The sequence below is a fragment of the Camellia sinensis genome, chromosome 14 (assembly GCF_055761805.1).
Source record: "Camellia sinensis isolate YWXY chromosome 14, ASM5576180v1, whole genome shotgun sequence".
Lineage (NCBI taxonomy): Eukaryota > Viridiplantae > Streptophyta > Magnoliopsida > Ericales > Theaceae > Camellia > Camellia sinensis.
The window spans coordinates 49,839,817-49,865,736 of NC_138974.1; the positions used below are offsets into that span (position 1 = coordinate 49,839,817).

Below are 25,920 nucleotides of genomic sequence, written 5' to 3' on the forward strand. Positions count from 1 at the left end.
TTCAGGAGGAAGAGTCATCATCAGGCAAGGGTTTTGTCTTGCTCCAGACAAGCACAACAAGGTAGATAGGTTGGATGGTTTAAGGATTACTTGCAAGACAACAACAATATGTTTCTAATTTCATAACTAGGAAAATCATAACTTGCTAGGAAAATCATAACTTGCAACAGAGTAAAGATTCTTGAATCCTCTGTGCTAGCTGGAGAGGATGAATTTTAGCGGCCTGATCATTTGAAGGAATAAATTCATGGATTGCAAAAAAGAATTTTTTTTCCGTCATGTTGATGCAGAAGAGAGGAGACAGTACTTTCTTATGTGGTGAACTCAATTTTTTTTTTGCTATTTCTTTGATGCTGCGTATTTTTTTAGCTAATGTGACAGATTTTGAATTGCATTGGTTCTGACTTTGGGGTTGAGCATGTCTAATTTAAATCTTGATTCTTCATGCGTAGATTTTGTGGTGTGAACATTATTTTTTTGGCAGAGATGTGGAGTCCTTCATATTGGTTTGGTTTGTAAACTGTGTTCACATACTAATTTTTGGTTTGGAATTGTTTTGCTTCCGCTACTATGAAACATTATTTGGCCATTTTCGCCTTATCTTCTACACTTAAATTAGGGCTTTCTTTTTCTTTGAGAGATTTCTTTTTCTTCTTTTTCTTTTTTCCTAGAAAGATTTCTTTTCTTCTTTTTCTTTTTTCCTTCAATTTGTGTAGTGGATTACAAATATTTACTTTTAGATTTGTGGATTATGCTGATTAAGTTATACAACTATTTCTCTTTTGATCAACAAAACATGCTGATGTACACAGATTTCTCCACCATGACCACAGTAGCAGATTTGCCTCTTCCTTTTCGCAGACACCCACACTTCTCACAACCATCTCTGCTCCTCCCTCCTTAACGACCCTTTGTTGACATCTTGATCGCAACAATTGTAGCAACCCCACTCCCCATCTCAACCATCGCACAGCTACCATCTTAGCCTCATGCAACATTGCGAAGGGTAAGCACATTTATTTATATACATGCTTCAGTTTGATCAAGATTTTTAACTGCATTCGCATGATTTTACTTAATCTAACTATTGTTCTCATATAGCAGAAAGCCCTAAATTAGTTGGAGTGAGCTGAATCTGCATATTATCTAGATGTAACAAAATCAAATACTGGAAGGGACATACAAAAAGCCTGTACGAAAAACATGTATAATAATCGTTTCATTGTCTCTTCAATATGGCTCATATGATTGTACCGTTGGATTTCAGATTGTCCATCACTCTCTTTCTGCAATTGCAGTGGCATATGCTATGTTTACTGGGGAAGGGCAGCTTTACACGTTCATGGTTCTGATATCCGAGATTACAACTCCAGAGATCAATATGAGATGGTATGTTTTAATAAGGGAGGCTCTGATAATGATACGAGTCTTGGAAGCATTTGACTTTGACATATCTTACTTGGTCTCATGCAAGTATCTTGATACTGCCGGTTTAAAGAGGTCAAGTGCATATCTCATAAATGGCGTGGTTATATTTTTTGCTTGGCTGGTGAGTTAAAATCCATTTATAATTTTATTTCAGATGGACAACCTAATTTAGTAACTGGAAGTTCTCTTCTTTTTTTTTTTTCTTTTTTTTTTTTGATTTGAACTATAACTGGAAGTTCTCTGTCCAAGAAATATGAGCTATTTTAGATGATCAAATTGGTGGCCGTGCACTCAATGACATGCCCGTGTAATAGAAGATAACCTTGCCATTCATGCTGGACACCAAACAGATTAAAGGGAAGCTGATTTTATTGCAGCCACACGGATGGGCCTATATATCCCAATCCTAAACATATCAGTTTTTATTTTTATTTATTTTTTTAATTTTTATGATAAGTAGCATATCTATTTTGTTTTCTGCTTGATTTATTAAGTAATTCCTTAGACATGTTTGCTATTATGGAATGCAGGTTGCAAGAATTTTGTTGTTCGCTTACATGATTTGTCATGTGTACTTGCACTATGATCAGGTAATTCTACCTCCTGACTTACTGGTTTATTAGGGCATGAATCATGTGAACTAACAATTTCTACTGTTAGTTGGTGATAGTCTATATTTAGTCGGTAAAAAAATTTAGTCGCTAAATATTAATAAGTAATAGGAGACTAAAAACCTGTTAGTCGGGGATAGTCTATATTTTAGGCTACGAAAAATTTAATTTGATCGTTGTATACAATTATTTGCCGACAAAATTTAGTTTATAATTTAGTCTATATTTTAGTTTAGTTTAGCTGACAAAATTTAATTTAATTTAGTTTATTTGTCGTTAACAAAATTTAGTTTAGTTGTCAAAGACCATGCATATTTTTTGGGTTACTCTTTGCTGACCAAAGAATTTCGTTGCCAAATATAAGCTTTTCGTGACTAAAAAAATGTCTACCTCGCTTCCTCTTCCAACACCAACACATCTCCACCACTGCCGCGGCCGCCGCAACAACCACCACCCACATTATCAACCTCTCTAGAATAGATGTGTGTGTTATATTTTCTGTAGTCAATTTCTTAGTCTCTACCATTTCTATATCCAAAAACTAATCTCTTTTTTTGTTTCTCTAAAAAATAAAAAATTAAATGATGAGCTTATCTGAGATTCTACTACTCTCTCTCTTACCCAATTTGAAAACAACCTCTCCAGAACATAATGATTATGTAGTTTTATCTGTTTGGTATGTTTCTATTTGGTATTTTTCCACTTTTTTTTTTTTGTTTCTCCTGTTCAATTTTTTTTTTTTTTTTGGCCCAAGTGTGATATATCTTAAGGCACAGGTTATATTCTAATTCTAACGATAGTCAAATTTTTGTTTGGCCCAAGAGTGATATATCTTCAAGTTTGTTGGTGGAATTGAGGTCTTGATCATCATTTCTGTTGGTGGAATTAATCTTGCAATTTATGTGTTAAGCTTTATTAATCTAGGTTTGAATTGTGATAAAATTACCGGGTTTTGTTTGTGCATATCAGCTCCAATTTTGTCATTTCTGTTGCATTTGTGTTTTTGTTCATAAAAATTAATTCAAAAACTTGGCAGAAAGTTTGTAATCTCTAGGTTTGTGTTTATTTGTGTCTGAGAATATGTATTTTATCTTTCAAGTTCTATTTTTTCCTTTTTTGATAAATTTCTTGACCCACGACAATGGTGGAAACAGCGTAGAGAATACCCTAAAAGTTCCATGGTCATCTTCTCAATTTATTCATCAGATCCAAAGCTCACAGACCCGCGGAACTAAAGAAGGGTTGGATTCTGCGAATGTATTCTCAATTTATTTAATTTTTTATTTTTACATAGCCGTATTGTTTTTTTTTTTTTTTTTGGACAGAGGATATTCACTCCCTTCAGCTACATTGCTGGATGGATGTTGTGGTCCTTGCTTTATTGTTCCAGTCCCTTGATCCAATTTCATGGTGTGTTTATCTGAGCAAACCAAATGGATAGTTTTATTTGAATTTTTTATCAGTTGTTCATAGCATTTTAGTGCACAACATTAACTCATTAATATTCTTTAATATGATGCTTGGGTTCTATTGGGAATTAAATTGTTCAATCTATTTTTAGTTTACAATTATTTTTTTAAAAAAATTAATATTATCATCTATAACTTAAGGAAACAGAGAGTCTTCGTTTGAGAAGAGAGAGGAACCGGGGGGATATCAGTCGGTGAGAGAGAGAGAGACAGTTGAGAAGATTAATGTTTTACAGTCTTTGGGGGAGAGAGACTGAGGTAATAGAGAAGAGGAGAGACAGTGGGTGAGAAAATTGAGAGATTGCAATTTGGGAGAAGTGCAATTTATCTTGGGAAGATTTTTTTTATTAAAAATATAAAAAATGCTACATATTCTTAAAAAAATACAACTTTATAACTCATTCATCTGTGATTGGTCCAGAAAGGAAATAAAAACAATAAAAATATATGATTGGTTTACATCATTTTGGGAGTCATGGAGGTTCTTAATTTTGGGGGTTCCTGAAATTTATTTGGGTTACTAATAAATTGGTGTTTCATTTGAGTTTCATGTCTTCATTTAGAAAATTTTCTCCTTCCGGTGAATTCATTACCTACTCTTTGAAAAGAAAAGAAAAAAAAACAAAAAACAATAAATTTGAATGCATTCTTCTCTAATTTTGATTTATATTTTAATCTCATCATTAATTGTATCGTGCCTTCAGGCACGGGCATACGCTAGTATTATGATATCTTAGAACTCCACTACGATTTTCCCTGTAGCATGACCATCCATGATCTTAGCCCAAGCTTCTTCAGCCTTACTCACAGGATACTTTTAGGCCAAGTTTGGCATCTACTAAATAATACAAAAAGTCAAAAAGTCACTATCATATTTAAGTCACATCATCTTATTTAAATCACATCACCTCTCTAACACATCACATCAAACCCAACCCAAACCCAACCCATATAAGCCAATAAGTCAAAAAGTGCACTTTTTTAGAACATCCCAAACCAACCCTTAGTCTATCACTGTCTTAAGCTTCCCTTCCTTCACCAACTTCACAACATACTCAAGGTTCTCAACTGCGGGTACGCAATTCTTGTTTCACGAGCTGCAGGTTATATGTAGTATTTTTTTTTTATTTTTTTTTTTCTAAATGTAAATTCTCAAAGCTCAAAAACAAAATTTAGGAGTTAGTTGATTCAAAAGTTGAACTACGACAAATATTTTAAAAAGATATAAGGGTGATGACGATCCCTATCAAATTGGAAATTGGAGTACTAAGGATTGGTTTGGAATGCTCTAAAAAAATGTACTTTTTGACTTATTGGCTTATATAGGTTGGGTTGGGGTTGAGTTTGATGTGATGTGTTAGCGAGGTGATGTGATTTAAATAAGATGATGTGACTTAAATAGGATAGTGACTTTTTGACTTTTTGTATTATTTAATTTATGCCAAACCAACCCTAAAATTTATCTGCCAAGAGATGTTCCTCCGAGAAAGGAGGGAAGGCAGACATTTTCAAAATAGAACGCATGGTCTCTATTTAATCGAATAGATCATTAGTCATCCTCTAGTTGAACCTAAAATCTACTACACAATCTTAGCCCAGTGATCTTGAACCCATAAGTTGCAACACAATCACTAGGTTGATTTTTAAGAATAGTCCAGTAGATTAATATTATAAAAAATTTAATTGATCGAATTTTAATAATTACTTAATTAAGGAATACAAAAAAATATTTATCTTGAAAAAATAGAGTCATCTAATTATAATACTAAATAAATGAATATTTTGAATATGGATCCTCCTACCCATAGCACAATAAGTGAACAGGAGGAGTGTTTAAGTCAATATTTATACTTCTGTATCTTTATTATTATATAAAATAAAATATTAGGACTTCTTAGGAATTAAAAGTTACAATATATTCTTTTTATTTTTATTTTTTAAAATTTTACAACACTCAATATACACACATCATTTTGTGATCAGATTGAAATTCAATTTATATAAGTGAAATTTAAATTCCCACCATTATTGCCAAGAATAGATAGATGGAGCAACACAAAAAGTTAGCAGAAAGCACACACCATCAAATATCTTAACTAACTTAATGCAGTACACAACACATTCATTCATGTATAAAACATAGATCACATTCATACCCTCTTCTATAATGACATAAACAAAAACAAAACAACCAAACTAATTGCATATATTATATCTTAGAACTCCACTATGATTTTCCCTGTAGCATGACCATCCATGATCTTAACCCAAGCTTCTTCAGCCTTACTCACAGGATACTTTGAGTCTATCACTGTCTTAAGCTTCCCTTCCTTCACCAACTTCACAACATACTCAAGGTTCTCAACTGTGGGTACGCAATACATTGGCACAAGCTGCTTCTTAGAGAACGTGAGTTTCTGCATTTCAAAGTTCATCATGGCATTCGGACTGGGAGTCAAATCGATTACCATCCCGTTTTCGCTCAGACAAGGCTCGAAAGTCGACCAAGGAAAGCCCGTGGCACAGTGGACGACAACGTCATATTTCTTGTCCGATGGGCTCTTCAGAGCTTGTCCCTCGGCTGTTTTGTAGTCAATAATCTCGTCGGCACCTAAGCTCTTCACGAAATTGAGGTTGCGAGCTCCACAAGTGGCCGTCACGTGCGTATTTCCAAGCTTTGCAAGTTGAACTGCGTAGTGTCCGACACCGCCAGATGCAGCCGTGATCAGAATATTTTTTTTGGGGCCAGTTCCGTCGAGCTTGACCCCTGCCGGTTGGGTAAGGGCCTGGTGAGCTGTAAGAGCAGCGATAGGTAAGCCCGCGGCTTCTGCTGCTGATACCTCAGGTGGCCTTGGAACTGTCATTGTCTCACTAGCCACAGCAAACTCAGCTAGTCCACCTCCACTCTGTGAATAGTTCCATGAACAATCAGAAACAAAAATGCTGGGAATTAACCCCTTAAACCCTAAGGGATATTTTCATATCAAATCTTAGTTTTCTCTCTTCAGTATATACAGGAGACCAAGAGGAAGACAATGTCAAAATAATGAAGGAAAACAACCTAAAAAATAGGATCAATTAAATGGAAATATCGCTTTAAGGCAATAAACTTCAAAGCTTTACTTTACACTATATTTGGATTAAGTGATTTGGAGACAAAGAAAATAAATAGAGAGATATGTATCTCTTTTACTTGTCTAGATAACTTAATTGGAGAGAAATTGAAAAAAATATAAAGAAATTGAGAGAAACTCATTTCTTTTATAATCTTCATTTTCAATCATCCCAAAAGTAGAGAGATTGAGAGAGAAAAGAAACCAACAGATTCTTATATTTTCATAATACAATTTTGTTCCTGTAAAAATAAAAGAAATAAAATGATTGAAATTATAAATAAGTTATTTTGGTAATATAACATAAAGTAATTTCTTTTCTTTTCTTTTCTTTTCTCTTAATGAAATCTAATCAAACAAAAAGAAAAAAAATAATAATCATTTCTTTTTTTTTATTTCTTACTTATTCAAACAAGAATGAGAGAAATCACAATTATTTCTTTTATTTTCTTTTCTGTTCTTTTCTCTTATAACTTAAATAATTCTTTCTTTTCTTTTCTCTCATAGATTCCCAAAAATAGTATTAACGCAACCAACTTCAAAACCGTAAATTTAGACCCCTTAACTACAAAATGACTCCCTTTTGGAGGGGTAAAAGTAACAGAATTTTATGATTATATACCGTGTTGAAGTTAAGAGAACCTAAAGACTTTGGGCCCGTTTAGGTCGTTGAAGGTTTGCTATCCATATTATGGCCTCATCTGGAAAGTTGCCTATTTCAGTAAATCATTGTAGTTTTTAATTATTTTAGTAGGCTAAAATTTTTATATTTGGAAAGGTGATTAGATTTTTTGTAATTGGAATGTGATATTTGTGAAATAAAAAGTGAAATAATTATAAGTTTAATGTGACGTTTTGTCTTATTGTTTATTTTAGCCTATTTTATCTTTTTATGAATTTTAATCTAAAAAAATCAAAAATTCACTTCCCAAACAAGGCCATACCATATGGAAAATGTTTCTAAAATGTCCTTCAATTGAGTATAATTTCCTTCTGGAAGGCATACAGTGTTTTCAGAGGCAAAAAAGCAAGGCAGGGAACCCTATGCCCAACAAGGGACAGAATCTAGACAATCAAGAAACAAGAGAAATTTTATAATCAAGTTACCACATGGTTAAAGCATAAAGATGGTGAGAAAAATAAAAAGAAACTATTAAGAACCCGAGGCTCATAAGCCAATTGCCCAATAAGACTCGGGCCTTGTTTTTGGGTAAGTACATGATATTAAAGTTCAAAGCTTCAAGGCAAACTGCCTCAACCTAGGTGGGCCTCAAAAATGACTTATGAGATGACGATAGTATTTATTTAGAATAATACTATATATATATCAATTGATATATTAATTAGTGTATTAACGGATGATATAATATAATTTTAAAAGTTTTAACTATTTATAATTTGTATAATCGGTGGGATTATAATTTTAAAGTGATACAATCATAATATATGTTAATATACTAATTGCTATACAAATTGGTGTGTAACACCACTGATTTATTTAATGGTGACATGATCTCCTCGTGAAACAAGTTGTGATCCTCCAAAGCTTTTTAACTACAAGTTTGACTATGCGGCTTTAGCCAACTGTGAAGAGACACATAATAAATACTACATAAAAAGGTGAGCACAACATGGTATAAATGACACTTACAGTAAAACACTTACAGTAAAACCAAGATAGGATACAACTTTGTCACCAACTTTAAATTTTGTGACTCCAGTCCCAACCTCCACTACTTCTCCTGCTATATCAGATGCTGCACCAACCATAAAAGGGGGAAAAATTCAGCCTAGAAAGTAATCTTGAATTCTTCAAAGTTTTACATTATAAATACCTTAGGCTATAAATAATATATTGGCACGATACTTGAGGTGTTAAGTTACATAAAATGCAAGAAAAAGACACATAGCAGTCAAGTAAACACTGTTAACTCAGGGAAAAAGGAAGTTTTCAAATCCATATAGAATTAAATGGATCATGAATCATTCACAAATGACATGGGTATTAAACAAAAGAGACCTTTCAGATTATTTGTGAACTACTGAATTTGTAACAATTCTAGAAATTTTTGTTATTTCATTCCAGTTACAAACTCCATTGGTTTTCCTTATTCATTTTTTTTCCAGAAATTTCCCTCGATTGTGGTGATGCCAAGAGGACAAGCATGTGGTGAATCAAATAAAATCATGTGGTACACGTACATATTCTGAGGAAAATATCTGTTATAATAGTTTAATAGAGCTGGCTCGAATGTTAGCCTGAAAATACTGCGAAGATCAATTTAAACTCACCTCCCTACTTAGAACATACTTTATGTCAATTTAATTTACCTAAACTTAACAATCAAGGGCATACAAATGTTTCTCTACCAATGGTTGCTCATATTATATAAAAGTTCTTATTCATAAGAGCTAAGTTTGTATAAAATATTGCTGGGCCATTCTAGTTTAAAGACATATTCAAATAACATCATGCCACATCCAGGTTCCGTCAGTGAGGTCACAATGAAGAAATCAGATTCTCCATGAAAAACATGCCCTTACATTGATCATATTAGCTAAGAATTAATGCCACAATGAGGGTCTATTTGAGGGGAAAAAAGCATTCTAAAGAATTCTAAAAACACAGAAACAAATTCTTTGATCTGCAAGAGTGAAGGACAAAAAGCCTCAGATACAATAAAATAAACAGATATCCAGCATTAAAATTGAGGCAAGACATAGTTCAGCTAGGAAAACAAAAGATGGGTACAGAAACATACAAGGTCATAAAAGAAAAGAACTCTAACCAATAATTGAGGTGTAGATTTAGACTAGACATCAATGAAGTTACCAGGTATGAAAGGAAGTTTGCGAGGAATTAAATTAGGAGGCATGAGGCCTTCTTGAATTTTCCAATCAACTGGATTTAAGCTTGCTGCTTCCAGTTTTAGCAAAATCTCACCCTTTTTCAGAGCAGGAACAGGAATTTCGACATGCTGCAAGATGCATCGAACGCAACTTAAAACCAATTGAAATGGTGTAATATCAATTTTAGCAAAAATCCCAATATCCACATATGTTCACATTTATTCAACCAAATTGTTCCGTTGAAGTTTATAAAACACTAATTCACAGATGATAGAACATCAGTGTATTGATTTCATATTGTATTTATGTCTTCAGTGAAAATAAACCCCACAGGTGGCAGTCAAAAGAACAGAGAGAGAGAGAGAGAGAGAATATATACATATATATGTACAATTATAAAAGTCAGGTTTGTTTGATTTGATTTTCAGTTTGATTATTTATTTATTTTTTATTTTTTTTTGGGTAAAATTAATAAAAACTAATTTGACAAAAATAATGATAAAAAAAATATTTTTCCTCCCAAAAAATATAAGACCTTTGAATGTTTTTGATTTTATTTCATCACATTAGATTTTAGTTTTTTTAAAAAAAAAAAATTCAGAAAAGTAATCCTGAAAAAGAAACCAAATCAAGGGCATATAAAAAAACAAAAATAAAAACTCCTTGTAATGAAATTTGTTCCCTTGGAGCCTCCCATCGCCTTTTTTTTAATCAAATTTGAGTAAGGATTTGAGTTAAAACTTAATCTGATACAAAATAGTTCAACGTTAGATTTTTAATTTTCATCAAATAATACGTTGACTGGCTAGTGTAAAATTTTCATCAAATTCATTCCAAAACCGGTTGTTCGGGAGGATATCCGGACAAATGTCCGGTCCAACGATCACCTACAAAATAGATGAAAAACTAAACACGCCCTTGATTTGATGAAAAAGGTACCGCGTTATCAAACTAATGAAAAAAGATGAAACAACATTTTCATTAATTTTTCATCAAATTTAAATTTAATAAAAGATCTCGTAAAATTAGAGATGGTCTTATATAGAACACAAATGACAGATTACAGTCAATTGTATATAGCCCACCTCATTCGAAAGTTGTTGAATTGAATAATTACATGAAAAAAATACTAAAAACTCAAATTAAAGGCAAAAAGAGTCAAAACAAAATTATACATTATTCTCGGATACACGAATCTATACTCTTAACTAATCATAATTTGCAAATATAATATCTCACTTACTCACGATACTATAAAAATAACACGCGCCTATATTATTATGAGATTTCTAAATAATTATCCCTCAAAACAAAACAAAAAGGAAATGAAAAGAAAAGAAAGCAAACAAAACATAAGTAGTTACCTTCAAACCAGCAACTCCTCCCCCATAAGAGTCATACTGGACCGCATTCATGAGCGTCCTTGCCATTTTTATTGACAAATCACAAATTCTGAAGATTTCTTCAGAGAGAGCAAACTTATACCACTCTAGAGGGAGAGAGAGAGAGAGAGAGAGAGAGAGAGAGAAGGTCAACAAAGACTAAAAATCAAGCAGCGGATATGTGATGTGAGTACAAAGCAGGGGCAGGGTCTTAGATATTTATAAGTAGTTTGGGGAATTTTAGTTGGGTGTTATTTGGGGTAATTTTATTTTTTTTAGATAGACAAATAATAAGTATATTTATTTGAAAAGTATATTTATTTTGGTCATATAAGATTTTTATATTTTATATATATTTTTATAAAAATCTTAAAAATATACTTCTTTCATTCTGAAATATTAGTTTCTTATTTATTTTTCGTTATTCTGAAATATTAGTCAATTTTTAAAAATCAAGAATTAAAATAATATAAATTTTTTATTTTGTCATTCTTTTAAATTCATTAATAACACAAGAAATACAATTATGACAATTGATATTTCTTAAAAAATGTACTATCAAATGATAGTTTTGAAAATTTAATTTTTTTAAGTGTAATAATTGTACTATTAAAAAAAATTAATTTTTTTAAAAAAGATTAACATTTTGAGACTGAGGAAGTACTAAAATAAGCAAATCTAAACAATCGACAATTGTTTGGGCTCGAATTCTTGTTTGGTTCATCGTGTTCTATTTTGACTCAGCTTCTTGTTGTGATATGTAGAGGAAGTTTATTTTGGGTTTCATTTAAAATAAATTATTTTAGTAACTTTTTAGTTTTATATAAAAATATATATATAAAAATAACAACCGTGCTGGGGCGCCCTAGTGGGAGGTAACCCCAGCAACCCCAGCTCCACATGGGGGGCAACAAGTGGAAGGCAAAAAAAAAAAAAAAAAATATGGACCAATCAAAAACAGTGGGGGTGGTGGGGGTCATCCCCACTAGGGGTCTAAGGCATTAGTCTAAAAAATGTGATAATTTACGTGTAAGTACAAATACTGCCAAACACCAAATGGTAAAACCATCTAATGGTATTGACACATACGGACGGCGGAATCTTTTTCTTGCAATCCAATCATGGCACGTAGTACTTCTTACCGAGATGTGTCTAGTGCGGCATCATAATCTTCCTCTAGGACTGCGCTGCTTGCCCGGCCTTGACAAATAAACCTGAATGTCAGCCCAATCGAGCTGGCCAATTCGCAAAGAGCTACCGCTCGGCTGAACATGGTCCATCATGGACAAATTCCGTCTAACTCTTGGTGAGATTCTGTAGACACCCCATTTTTGACCGTCCTCAAGACTTGGACGTCACCGTTTGAATACTTGGTGATTATCCTTGTTTGTGTTCGTTTGGAGTTCCCGGAGGTCTCGGCTCGCGCGCCCTACCTCAGGATCTCCGAACTCAATCGTTTAGTGTCTGGTTTTGCACCAAACACTTGCGTCTTGCCTTTGAGAGGCAGGGTAGGGCTTGTGGACCATCCCCACACCCCACCGGCAGTGGCTAGAGGCCACCAGCTGGTTTTTTGCTGCTATCGGCACTTTTGTTTGCCGGTCGGCATATTTTATTGCCGGTCGGCATAGTTTGTTGCCGGTCGGCACTGTTTTTTGCCGAAATGGCATTTTTGGGCAGCCGACCACTGTTCATCCACTTTATGGAGATATTTTGTGCCAACTGTGATAGCTGGCACCAACTCTTCCCTCCTCCATACACGTGTATGGAGGGATCTCCCTCTAAGCAAGCTTGTTGTATAAGCTTTGCAAGAGGGAGTCTTATAAGAGGAGGGCCTTCCTCTTTGATCTAGGTTAGACTCTTGCAACCAAAAACCAGACCTTGGAGATATAGATACATATTATCTCTATACCTCCCTCTCTCTCCTCCTTTGTGTGTGTTTCTTAGCTCAAAAGGTGTTTTTTACCTTACTTTTGCACCATTACACACACCATCACACCTTACTCCGAGATTGAGGGACTTGGGGGCTTGTTTCTTGAGTTTTTGGACTGATTTTGATCAAAAGAAGGAGGCTAGACTATTTGTTCTTCAAAGGTTCTTCAAGGGTGAGCATCTTGATTTATATTCCCCAAACTTGCAATAGTTTTTTACCTATCTTGCTTGCTGTTTTAGCTCTTGTGTATAACATAAAAAAGGGCTTGTATTTTCCTGCTTTAGCACTTTCATTAAGGTCATTTTGTGGTTTGAGTGTAAACTCACCCTTCTAGGCCTTATTTGGTCCATTTTGGTGCCTCTTTCATAAGGTTTTGTTCACTTCAGTGTTTTGGTCCTTTGACCATTGAAAATCAGTGTATTTTCAGTATCAAAAAAGTTGGTTTGAAGTCTTGCATAGGGGAGGGACACCCCTCTCCCTTTATGGTTTTGTTTCATTGAGTTGTGGCCCAAAAGGGTGACATGCATGTGTAGACACCCCATTTTTGACCGACCTTAAGACTCAGACGTCGCCAATTGAGCACTTGGTGATGTTGCATAATGTGCTCGTTCAGAAGTTTCAGAGTCGCGGCCGTAAGCCCTGCCTCCGGACTTCCGAACCCTTTTCTGTGCCTTGTCTCGGTTTGCGAACCAGACTCGGTTTTCTCTGTTTCTTTTCCTGAAGGGAGGGAGAGGTCTCGTAGACCATTTCTCAATGTCTGTAGGCTACATTTGGTGGCCGTAGGCCATTTTGCCCATTTCGGAGTCCGGTTCCCGGTTTTCGGAGCCGTCAGGCCGTGTGCCTCGGTTCGGGACCGCTTGACCATCTCCTATTGCTCTGATTTTTGGCATACATCTTATTTCATCCCTTTTGAGGGACACTGGGGGCTGAGAAACCCACTTCGAGGTCGAATACAATTTTCGGTGCTTAACAGCCCATTTCCGGGACCCCGAACTGCGTGTTTTGGCTCCGGAACATTCGTTTTGCAACGGTTTTCGCTCATTTTTGGCAGGTACCTCTGTTTTATCCCGAGGAAGGTCACTGAAGGGTGGGAGGCCAGCAATTGTTGCAGCAACCAGTTATCTCTCCTCCCGAGCCTCCCGGCGCCCGTTTTTCGCACTTCCGGGCTAATGTTGAATACCTTAGAGCTAGCGTTGCCAACTTTCAACCACATATCTGTGATCTACACATCTGGGAGGCCCCTAAAAGTTCATGGCCGGCCATTTAGGTCACCTGACCCTTTTGACCCCTTTCTTCCGGGCTAATGTTGAACCCCTTGGACCCTTTTTCTTGAACTTTGAACCACATATCTGTGATCTACACATCTGGGAGGCCACTAAAAGTTCATGGCCGGCCAGTAAGTCAACTTGACCCTTTTGACCCCCTCTTTCCGAGCCATTGTTGAACCCCTTGGGCCCACTTTCTTGAAATTTCAATTACATGGTTGTGTTGTACACACATAGGGCTACCTCCCCAATACTTGGCCGGCCAGAAAATCTGGTTGACCCTTTTGACCCCTAGCCGGCCGGCTAGGGGGTGTGGCCGGCCGGCCACCTCCGGCCACCTCCGGCCAAAGTGAGCGGCCGGCCGTGCTCTCCTCACTGTGCCCTTTCCAGCTGTGGGGCAATATCCCCCAGATATTTTCTGTATCCGGGGGATATTTTGGGAGAGAGTTTTCCTCTCCATTTGACCCCCCTTTTACACCCCTTTCTTGACCATATAAACCAGCTGAGGGTCTTCTTCATAGAGGTTAGAAAAATTCATCTCCAAGGCTCAGCCCTAAACTCCATTGTTATAACTCTCAAAACTTCAAAAAACCCTAACTCCTTAACCTTCATTTCTTCTACACCACCAAGCCCTACCACCACTATCTCATTTCCAGCAACAAAGAAGGGTTCTTGAAGGCCAAAGGAGCAGCAAATCCATCCAAGAAGCAACCAAAGTCTAGATCTTCAAGGGTAAGTTACACTTTTACCCTTTTGACCCTTTTTCTTAATCAATATGTAAGCCATGCATGCTTTTTGTGTTGAGCTTCGGCCTTAACTGAAAAGGGCCATATTTTGAGCTCATCTTCACTTCTCATCAAGGGCTCAACCCTGTTTGAGCCCTCCATAATACACTTGCTTCTTTGACCATCTTGTATGTCATAATTTTGCATGCTATTTTTGACCCATGAGTAATTTATTTTCGAGCATGTGGTAAACTGATTTAGGGCTTATTTTGAGCCCCTCTTCAACATTGGAGAAGGGCTCAACATTGTTTGGTGTTTCCATATGTCACTTGTAGTTATATCCCCTATTTGGCCTCATTTTTGCATGAATTAGTAGCCCTCTTTGTTTTTGTTTTTGGACCTTGGTCCGAACTGAAAGTGGTCTTATTTTGGCCTATAATTCATGTTTCATTCACACTTTTTTTCTGTTTGGTGATTATTTTATACACTTCATGTTTTAGCACCTTTTGAGCCTTATTTTGCATCATATTTTTAGCATGTTTGTATACTGATTTTGAGGCTGCCATATACTGTAAATGTTCATATTTTTGGTCCATCTTCAGTGTTGTAGAAGGAAATTTTTCAGTTTGGGTTTAGCTTATACCACTTGCTTCATTACCCCTATCTTGGCCCCTATTCTTGTATGCTATTTTTTCCATACCTATATTTGCTGTTTGGCCATGTTTATAACTGGAAAAGTGCTTATTTTGGGACTGTCTAGCTTCTGTCTTTGCATTGCATGTCCATGTTGTGCATGTTTAGTATGGCTATAGGCCATTTCGGATGCCTAATGTTGCATTTCGGGTCATTTCCTTGCATTTCATGTCATTTCGCTTCATTTCGGGACTGTTTTCCCCCATATTTTGTTGCTGAAATTCCATTAGCATGCTTGCATATCATTTTTGCCATGTTTCATCGCATTTTACCATTGCCTCGGTTTGCGTGCCCGTGTGCACGCATTTCGAGGCACTTCATTTTCTGCCACCGGCATCTTATGTGAGTGTGGCTGAGGCTCACTCATGTTAGTATAAGTCCATTTGTCATTTTCCATGTCATTTGCATTGCGTATGCATTGCCTCGGTTTGCGTGCCCGTGTGCACGCATTTCGAGGCACTTCATTTTCTGCCACCGGCATCTTATGTGAGTGTGGCTGAGGCTCACTCATGTTAGTATAAGTCCATTTGTTATTTTCCATGTCATTTGCATTGCGTATGCATTGCCTCGGTTTGCGTGCCCGTGTGCACGTATTTCGAGGCATTTCATTTTCTGCCACCGGCATCTTATGTGAGTGTGGCTGAGGCTCACTCATGTTAGTATAAGTCCATTTGTCATTTTCCATGTCATTTGCATTGCGTATGCATTGCCTCGGTTTGCGTGCCCGTGTGCACGTATTTCGAGGCACTTCATTTTCTGCCATCGGCATCCGATGTGAGTGTGGCTGAGGCTCACTCATGTTAGTATAAGCCCATTTGTCATTTCCATGTCACTTTAGCACCGCCTCGGTTTGCGTGCCCGTGTGCACGCACTTCGAGGTATCTCATTTTCGTTGCATCTGTCATCGCCTCGGTTTGCGTGCCCGTGTGTACGTACTTCAAGGCATCTCATTTTCGTTGCATCTGTCATCGCCTCGGTTTGCGTGCCCGTGTGTACGTACTTCAAGGCATCTCATTTACACAGCATTTTACCATTGCCTCGGTTTGCGTGCCCGCGTGCATGCATTTCGAGGCACCTCATTTTCATTGCATTCTGTCATCTTCTCGGTTTGCGTGCCCGTGTGCATGCACTTCGAGACATCTCATTTTATAGCATTGTGTATGTTAGGATTACATCTTAGTTGCATTTCATGCATATCATGCATATTGCATCGTGTCCGGAATATGAGTTAGCCCGGGCACGGGAAACGAGGTATGTTTCGTACTCCGAGTGACGGAATGTGTCTCAATTCCCCAGTCACCGACACTCCGGATTATCCATGATGGAGTTAGGTTTTAGCTGTAGTTTCATGTGCATTCATCCTATATTGAGTTATGCATTTCGACTCCTCTGCCATCATGCCTCGGTATGCGTGATTGGTGGCACGAGGATCGAGACATGCATATATTTGTGCAAATACATTGCTATGCCCCTTTCTTGCTCTCTGTTACAGCAAAATCAGGAATCAGCAACTTTCCGGGACTTGGCACGCTTTTCAAAAAATAACAGGTGTAAACAGAGGCTAATTGGGGCATTCCGGTGGATTTCCGCGCAAGACAGTCCGGACATGCATCATCCACCAGAAGCAAGGCAGTCCCTGGCTTGCATACCAGTTTTACAGCTTTCCTAGATTAATTTGTAAATTAATTAGGAATTTGTATATATTCGGACTGTAATATTTGGACTGTATATTTATTCGGACCCTCCGAGTGAGGGCACAACTGTAATAAGTGTGGGTGAGTGTGATGTATGTCTTCCAACCCCACGTCTTTCTCCCTTTTATTTATCCGCTTTTGATGGTTAGATTAGGGCATATTTCAATTAGCATACAGTATGACAGCATGTTTGCATCATTCATCTGTATTGCATGCATCGGGCTCGGCGCATCATACTAACTGCATTGTACTTTCAATTCCAAATTGAATAAATGGTAGTTGTAGCATTTCATATGCCATCTTAGAATAGCCGAGCCTACTATAGTTGCATTTTGCATGTGTTGCATTAGGCATTTCTGTACACTTAGGATCATGCATGATTTCTAATATAGTTTCTATTTTGGCTTGGAGTACTCGGTGAGTTTTATGCTTTAGCATCCTTGCATGCGTGTGAGTGACTGCCATGAATAGCATGCTTACCATGAGGCTATATGCTTATGTGATATATCTGCCTGAATGCCTGTGGGTGAAGGTTGAGTTGTTTAGATTGGAATAAATCATCGACTGTTTGTTTTAAGCCCACTAGATTGTGGCAAAACCATCTTTTCTAAACCCACCTGCGGGTGGTAAAATCTGCATTTTAAGCCTACTTGCGAGTAGCAAATCATCTTTCAAATAAACAAGCATGAAATGTTTTGTTCCAATTCGGGCGATCCAGTCTATACTTATATGCTGTGTGCATCACATAGTAACCTAGGCTAATAACCGGAATAAGAACTCACAATGTTTTCAAAAATTGATATCATGGTTAGTAGAGGCCGGTCTATGACCGGGCGAGCGGGGGTGCTCACGAAGTGACCTTCCCCAATCGTACCCAAGTTCCCGAGCCGAGGCAACTTTGGTGATGACGGACACGTGGCCTTTTGGCACCGAGTCAGGGTTTCCTAAATTTCCCAAAATAAAATATTTAGGTGGCGACTCTGTATCTGGCAAAGCAGTCCATGTTTGGCACTTCTTTCAAAAATCTGTTTTCTCAAAACGATTTGCCGGATTTGGACTCTTTGGTTCAGACTTAGAACCGTGACTACGAAAAGTCGAGTCCGAGCTGTAGCGAGGTCCCCCCGCGGGCTTGTTACAGCATGCTTGCTTGGTTTTTGCTTCATTTCAGAACTTTTTGGGTGTTTTTAGGTCATGTGGGATCTCTATTTTTGGCTGGATTTGTACCTCCTTGTATGCTTGTAGTACTTGCTTTGTATTGCTCTATTTTGCTTAGAAGTGCATCCCATGATTAGGCCATGATTCTTGTGTGTGTTGGCTTAGTTCCATGAAGTTTTTAATGTTGTTTTTCCATGCTAAAAATCTGTTGGTTATCCATTTGTTCATGCTTGACATGTTTGTTAGGTTTGCTTTGTATTTTGGCTTGAAAGCTTTAAGCATGTTGACCTCTAGCATGCATGGTTGTGATTACCCTCATGATTTAACACCATCTAGGACCACATTTTAGTCCAAGAATCATGTTTGTATGTGTGCATGCATGACCTCTTTTATGCCTTAAGGGTGTACCCTCTTGTGCCTAGGAATGAGCCTTAGTGCATATGCCTCGTGGGAGTCATCTTGGCTGCCATTTTAGGAGTTTTTGAAGTCCCATTTTGCATGTAAAAATTCTGTTTTTACTTGTTTTAATCATGCCATGAGAGGTCATGTTGGTGGAAGTAAGTTGTCTCCTTTTTGTGCCTTAACCTTGGGACCATAAGTTTGTTTGTTAACATGAGATGTTGTCCATCTTTTTGGGCACTTTTTGGTGCCGTCTTGGGGTGGACTAAGGTCTGTCCCTTTATGGTCCAATGGCTCCATTGCATGCTTGTTTCATGTAAGTTGCATGATTGTTTCATTAAGCCTCATAGCATGCTAATCCCATTACCAAATTGGTCTATGTTTGCACCACATTTGCACCTTGCATGCTTGGCATTACACATTTGTCATGTTGGTTGCATAGTGCTTGTTGGGCTTTACATCTTGGTACCATGTTGCATTTTGAGCCTTGTGAGCATAACATGCATTGCATCATTTGGCTTGGGGTGTCAAGCCAAATATGAGGGTCAAGGGACATTCATACTCCAAGTGATGCAATGTACCTTGATTCTCGGTCACCGGGGCCTTTGACTTCGACATGATAAGGCTTCGGATCTCATTTTGTTTGTTGCATGCATCCTTACATTGAGTGGCGAATTTGATCCCTTGGGTCATCATGCTCCATTGATGGCTCAAAGATCGAGGGTCGTGCTTCTTTGAGTCCAAAACATGATAAGAAGCACAACCATGCCCACATGTACCTGAGAAGCCCATGCCATGCACTGTCTGTTCTCTGTTTGCTGTCAAATTGTCTTCTACAGGAAGTTTCTGCCGACTGGCAGAATTTAGTGCCGACCGGCAATATCTGGAGTGCCGAGGAATCCAACAAATGCCGATGGGAATTGTGAAGTGCCGGTGGGGATTCTGTCCGGCCGGTGGTGCTCTGCAGGATGCAAGGAACATGCTCCAGTACTTTGGCAATTTTCAGAAAGCCAAGGCAGTACAAACAGAGGCGGCAGGAGTACAGTACGGGTTTTTCGGGCGAGACGGATTCGAGCATGCATCATTCGCGCATCCCGAGGCAGAGGCTGCGGCTACCCTCTTCTTTCCTTTGTCATCTTTTCCTTTAAATTAAATCAGAAATTTTGTAATAATTTTATTCGTTTATTATTTTGGGACTGTAATATTTATTTGGGCCCTCTGAGTGAGGGCAAATCTGTAATACGTGTGTGTGGGTGGTGTGTATGTCTTCTAATCCCCATTTCTTTCTTCCCTTTTATTTACCTGCTTATGATGGTAGATTAGGGCATTTTTGAAATTAGCATACCTTATGCTATGCATGCGTGCATCCATGCATTTGTATTGCATATATTAGGCTCGGTACATCACGCTAACCGCATTTGTATTTCAAATTCTAAACCGAATATGTGATAATTGTGCATTTCCACATACCATGTTTAGGGCTAGCCGAGCCTGCCTAGATCGCATTTTGCATGTGATGCATTAGCTACTTTTAACATGAACTAGGACATGCATGTTTGCTAACTAGTTTACTGTTTTGGCACGGAGTACAATGTAAGTATTTTTGCTTTAGCATCCAGCATGCGTGTGAATGTTGCCATAATAGTATGCTTGCCATGCGGCTAAGTGCTTACATGAGATAAACTGCTTGAATGCCTATGGGTGGAGGTCAAATTGCTTAAATTGGGATAATGCGTTAAAACTGTGATTTTTAAGCCCACTAGATAGTGGCAAAACCATCTTTTCCAAAAGCCCACTTGAGGGTGGCAAAATCTGCATTTTAGCCTACTTGCGAGTAGCAAACCATTTTCAAAACAAACATGAAATGCTTTGTTCCAATTTGGGCGATTTGGTCTATACTTGTTTGCTGCGCGCATAACATAGTAATTCTAGGCTAACAATTGGTTTAAGAACACATAACGTTTTCAAAATTGGATATCACGGTTAGTAGAGGCCGGTCCTCGGACCGGGCGGAAGGGGGTGCTCATAGCTGACCTTCCCCGATCGTACCCAAGCTCCCGAGCCGAAACAACTCCGGTGATGACGGACTTGTGGCCTTCGGCACCGGGTCAGGGTTTCCTAAATTTCCCCATTTTAAAATATTTAGGTGGCGACTCTGTATCTGGCAAAGCAGTCCATGTTTGGCACTTCTTTTCAAAAAATCTGTTTCTCAAAATGATTTGCCGGATTTGGACTCTTTGGTTCAGATTAAGAACCGTGATACAAATCGAGTCCGAACTGTAGCGAGGTCCCCCGCGGGCGCGTCTACAGTTTCTGGCGACTCTGCTGGGGAAATTTTTAGAGAGCTTGACTCAAACTCGTGATATCCTGTTTTGATTTCGCTTATATGTTTCTTTGCATTGCATGTGCATTGGTGCGCCTAGGAACACAGTGTTTGCCATCTGCCATTCCTGAACGGTCTGCCGGAGGCTTGTCTTGTCAAGGCATGTCCATAAGGCTGACCGGCTATGGGCTCTGACAGCATGGGAACACAAACCCCGGTTTACCGGGGCACCCTTTTTGACCATTCGACCTAGTTCATATTCGGATCCATAGTGACCATTTCAAATTAGGGCAGGCTGCTTACCCGATATTAGGTTGTTTGAGAACTGCTGCGTGCATAGTGAAACCCTAGCTCCTGACAAAATAGGACAGGGAAACCCTACCCCAATATAGGGGTGTTTTGGCTCTCTTTACTTGCTATGTGCTTTTAGAATGTATTTCTACAGGGGAATGTACATACCAGTTTGCAAGTCTGGGCGTCAGGCCTGAGGGCATCAGTATCAGTTTAAGAGAATCAATTATCTGCGGGTATCAGGGTTCAGTGTTGAGAATAGAGTTTGTTTTTGGGGAAACAGTGTGCAATATCGAGGAATAGTGTGTTCGGCTCACTGACTTTGTATTTTGAATATCCAACTGTGTATTATTTGTTTATTTTATGCCGTTGTGCTGTCCAGTTGTTGGTTTATTTATTGCTTTATTTATCTTTTTGCTAGGTAGTTTAGCATCATTGCGTCTAACCCAGTAGACATTCCCCAAGCACTCTGGATCAGAGGTCGCCGGCTCCATCGATCTGAGGATCTGATAGAAGGACAACCAGTGTACCATTCTCTACCTCCGGTTACTAAACGGAAAGCAACTAGGCAGAGGACATTGGTTCAACAGTCAGTGCAAAGGGCTTCGTCTACCCCACCTGTGTACAGTAGGGATCAGGATCTCGTTTCACCCACAGAGAGGGAACGCATACCAGTAATTCAACCAGAGCAGAACAGTATGGCTAGCTTAGAGGAGATGGTGCGCCAACTTCAGGAAAGCATGAAAATGATGCAGCAGGACGCTGTCCGACAGGCAAAATTCGCCAGACAACAAGCCATAGTTATGAGTGAGCAGGCGGATTTAATTGGGAGATTGCAACAGCAAACTGGGGCATCACCATCGCAGCAAATCCCTCCTCCATTAAGGGTTCCAATACCTGAAGAGACACCAAACGCCCGGAATGTCCAAGAGGATACAGACATCCCAACAGGGCCAGCTCCCCTCCCGATTCCACCTCAACAATCCAAGGCACCCACCCCCATCAATCTGTCGGATTCTCCCTTTGAGTCCGAGGTAGACCCCATGACGTTAAAAATGCACAATCTTGAAAAGCTGTTCAAGAAATCTCAAGGTACGAAGTCCATTCCGGACATTGGAGACGGATACATCGACACAGCTGTGACGCTGCCAGATCGGTTTAAGATGCCACAAATTGATCGTTTTGATGGATCTGAGGATTCCATGGTACACTTGCGACTATTTTCAAACGTCCTAAGGCCAATGGGCCTCACCAGATTACAAAAGCTGTCTTTGTTTGGCCGGACCCTGTCGGGTGTAGCGGCCGCATGGTATGCCAAGTTAGAGGACGACGTCAAGAGAAGTTGGGACGAGATGGCTGAGGCCTTCATCTTGCAGTACTCATACAATACGTAAATCGAGATCACGACCCGGGATCTCGAGACAACGAGGCAAGAACCCAAGGAAAGCTTCTCAGAATTTGTAACTAGATGGCAGGCTAAGGCTTCAATGATGACCTTGAGACCCACAAACAAAGACCAGATTCGGATGATTGTGCGCAATCTTCAGCCGAAGCTAATGCAAAAGATGATTGTAGTCCCCTTTCCCACCTTTGCTGATCTGCATGAAATGGGGGTGCAGATCGAGGACGCCTTGAGACAAGGTTGGATTGATAATGACCGGGAGCAACCCCGCAGAAATTTCAATCGTAATACTAATGCAGGCCCGAGCGGCGCTACGACTGCCAGGACCTCCGAAGTGAGTATGGTCACCACTAACCCTTCCCCAAGGAATACGGCAGCCACACCATTCTCCGGTGCGTCCGGAAGCAACTCACAAACAGCCAAATACCCTCCCAGAAACACCAGAACCTTCGCTCCACTTTATATGCCCCTGTCCAAAGCTTTGGGGGTTTTGATCAGAAAAGGGCATCTGAAGCCCCTAGAGCCGCGGCCCTTACCTGAAAGACTGCCTGCCACCCACAATCCGGCCAAGTATTGTGCGTTCCACCAGCAGCACGGTCATGACACCGACCTATGCTTTCGTTTACGTCATGAGATTCAAGATCTCATTGATAATGGGGTGATTCTACCCCCTGAGAAACCTAATGTTACTACAAATCCTCTCCCCACACATAACCAAGTTCCACCACCCAAAAGAATCAACTTCATCTACACTGGGGTCGCATTCTACGATCCTAGTATCTATATCACATCCTCCTACTTGCCTAAACCGAAAGTTTTCCTCCCTGATTGCACCGATTTGTGCATGATGGACGTCTCTATAACCCAACCCAAGCCAGTAGTGGTGACCATCGAGAACAGGAAAGAGGTTGTCAAACCAGAGTCTGCGGAGCCTGAGAATGATGTTGGGAATGCTTACAGTCCGAGTGACTACATTTCACCAGTGGGCCAGAATAGACCAAATGTCGAATTTCCAGTCGGGGGAGAGCTGTGTGTAATCCGAGGGAATAGTCCAAGACAGGAAACGGATGATTTGGCAGCCATGGAAGAGGATTTTGCCAAGTTCCAATTTTGCGATAACCAAGATCTAGAATATTCAGCCACCAACTGGTACGATAATGAAGAATCAGCGGAGGCCACGAGATGGTTAGACGATCAGCCAAATGTAATAGGGGAGTTCCAGTCAGAACAAGGCCCGGTAGGGGCGGGAATGTCCACAACGGCCGGGAGTGTCGAAGAACAGAAAACATCGCCGGAGAGCGCCGTGTCGAGAGTTTCGCTCGGGAATGGAGCATTTTAAGTACAGGGATCAGTGAGCAATCTACTGCATTGACACAGCCAGAACAAGAGAGATTCGAGGATTCTGAGAGGATCAGGAAAGCAAAAGGCCACGTGGGGGTCGAAACCGCCACAAGTACGGAAATGGAGAATGTTGCGAGCATAGGGATAAACGGTACTGCGAGTATCGGGACAGTTGTGCCAGAACCAGACAGATGCTTGTCAGCTGCAGATGGTATGTGGTGGGAAGACGACGATCTATGTCTTGCCCACACGGACGAGGATTGGAAAGGTAACCAACCAGATGATACCTGGTATATCGGCGAAGTCGACCACATGACTAGGAGTGGACGGTATTTCAAGCCTCCACACCTAGATCAACCAGAGGCGTCTGGAAAAGATAATGAAGCAGAGAAACAAAAGGAGAAGCAACTCGAAGACGAGGCCGTATTGAGACAATTGAAAAAGATACAAGCAGACATCTCCATCTGGGGACTGCTTATGGCTTCTCGAGTACATAGGCAGGTTGTCCTTTCGGCCATGGATAAGGCCAAACTTTCCATAGATACCACGCCCGAACAACTGGTGGGCTTAGTCTTTTCGGGAGGAAGTTCCCCAACATTGAGTTTTTCTGACAAAGAACTGCCACCCGAGGGTGCGAACCATAACAAGCCGCTCTACATCTCTGTCGAGTGCAGAGATAAATGGATACCTGTGGTACTTGTCGACACGGGGTCCGCCATCAACGTCTGCCCAGTAAGGACAGCTTATGCGATTGGTTTGAAAGTCGCGGATTTTGTGCCAACGGCCCAGGTGATTCGGGCGTATGACAACACAAGCCGGGAAGTGATGGGGACAGTTAAGATTCAAACAAAGGTTAGGCCAGGACAGCACGAGATAGATTTCCATGTCTTGGAGGTTCCTGCAACGTTCAACTTGCTTTTGGGACGGCCGTGGCTGCATCAGGTAAAGGCGGTCTCCTCTACCCTACATCAAGTGGTGAAATACCCCTATGAGAAGGGAGTAGCCATTGTTTTTGGAAACTCATCAATTCATCCACCACCAGAGGTATCTACGCATGTTCTAGAAATTGAGCACGGTATAGAAGATGTGTTCGTATCAGGTTTTACCTTGGCTGAGGCTCGGGTCGTACAGAACATCATGGCAGCTAATAAAGGGGTGTATGTTAGTGCCCAAGCAGTCTATCTCATGAACAAACTCCAGCACATCCCTGGGATGGGATTAGGCAAGAGCGGCAGGAAAGGTGCCGCAGCATCGGCCGAAGTGCCACATAACCCCCATACCTTTGGTTTGGGCTACCTACTCACCAAAGAGGATTGGATAAGGAAAGGAAAGGAAATGGCCGGAAGGGCCAGGGCGAAACAGATGGGGAAGCCCTTTGACTTAATACACCAGCCCATTCGGGGGACCCTAAACGGACGTTTCGTCCGGGAGGGGGAGGACTTTCCGTTTTGTGGTTTCCCGGAGCCGTGGCTCAACGCGAAGAAGAAGCGCGTACCGGGATTTGAGATTTTCTTTGATTTACAGTTACCTGAGGATGACATCGCCGAAGGGCAGGCAGAACTATCGGCTGAGGCTGAGCAAAGTAAGGAAGTGCAGTCTGAGGACGCTGAAAACGAAATGGGGGCAGCGCTGGCGTGTCTGCTTTCAGATCCTCCGATCGAACAGAGGTGCTTGGGGGATAGCTCCTCGGTATGTGTGATTGGGAATGAAGCGGCTGCGAGCCTACCATCAGCTATTTTGGATGCGTCCATCGCACCTTCTCTCATCTAGCAATATGAAGAAGGCTTTTTATCAAGCAGCATCGGGTCAGGTAGTGAGCCGGAATCTGATTCCACTGAATCTTGTGCGT

The 25,920-nt window shown here is 39.8% G+C and overlaps 1 protein-coding gene across 1 annotated transcript; it reads right to left on the minus strand.

Moving 5' to 3' along the window:
• Positions 1 to 5,571: 5,571 nt before the first annotated feature.
• On the minus strand, positions 5,572 to 11,048 carry LOC114263187 (chloroplast envelope quinone oxidoreductase homolog). Its single transcript, XM_082906139.1, has 4 exons — positions 10,836 to 11,048; positions 9,455 to 9,599; positions 8,287 to 8,378; positions 5,572 to 6,414 (listed from the first exon to the last, which is right to left on the minus strand). The coding sequence occupies exons 1-4, from the start codon at positions 10,899 to 10,901 to the stop codon at positions 5,725 to 5,727; spliced, it is 993 nt and encodes a 330-aa protein (XP_082762265.1). The 5' UTR covers positions 10,902 to 11,048; the 3' UTR covers positions 5,572 to 5,724.
• Between the last annotated feature and the right edge of the window lie 14,872 nt (positions 11,049 to 25,920).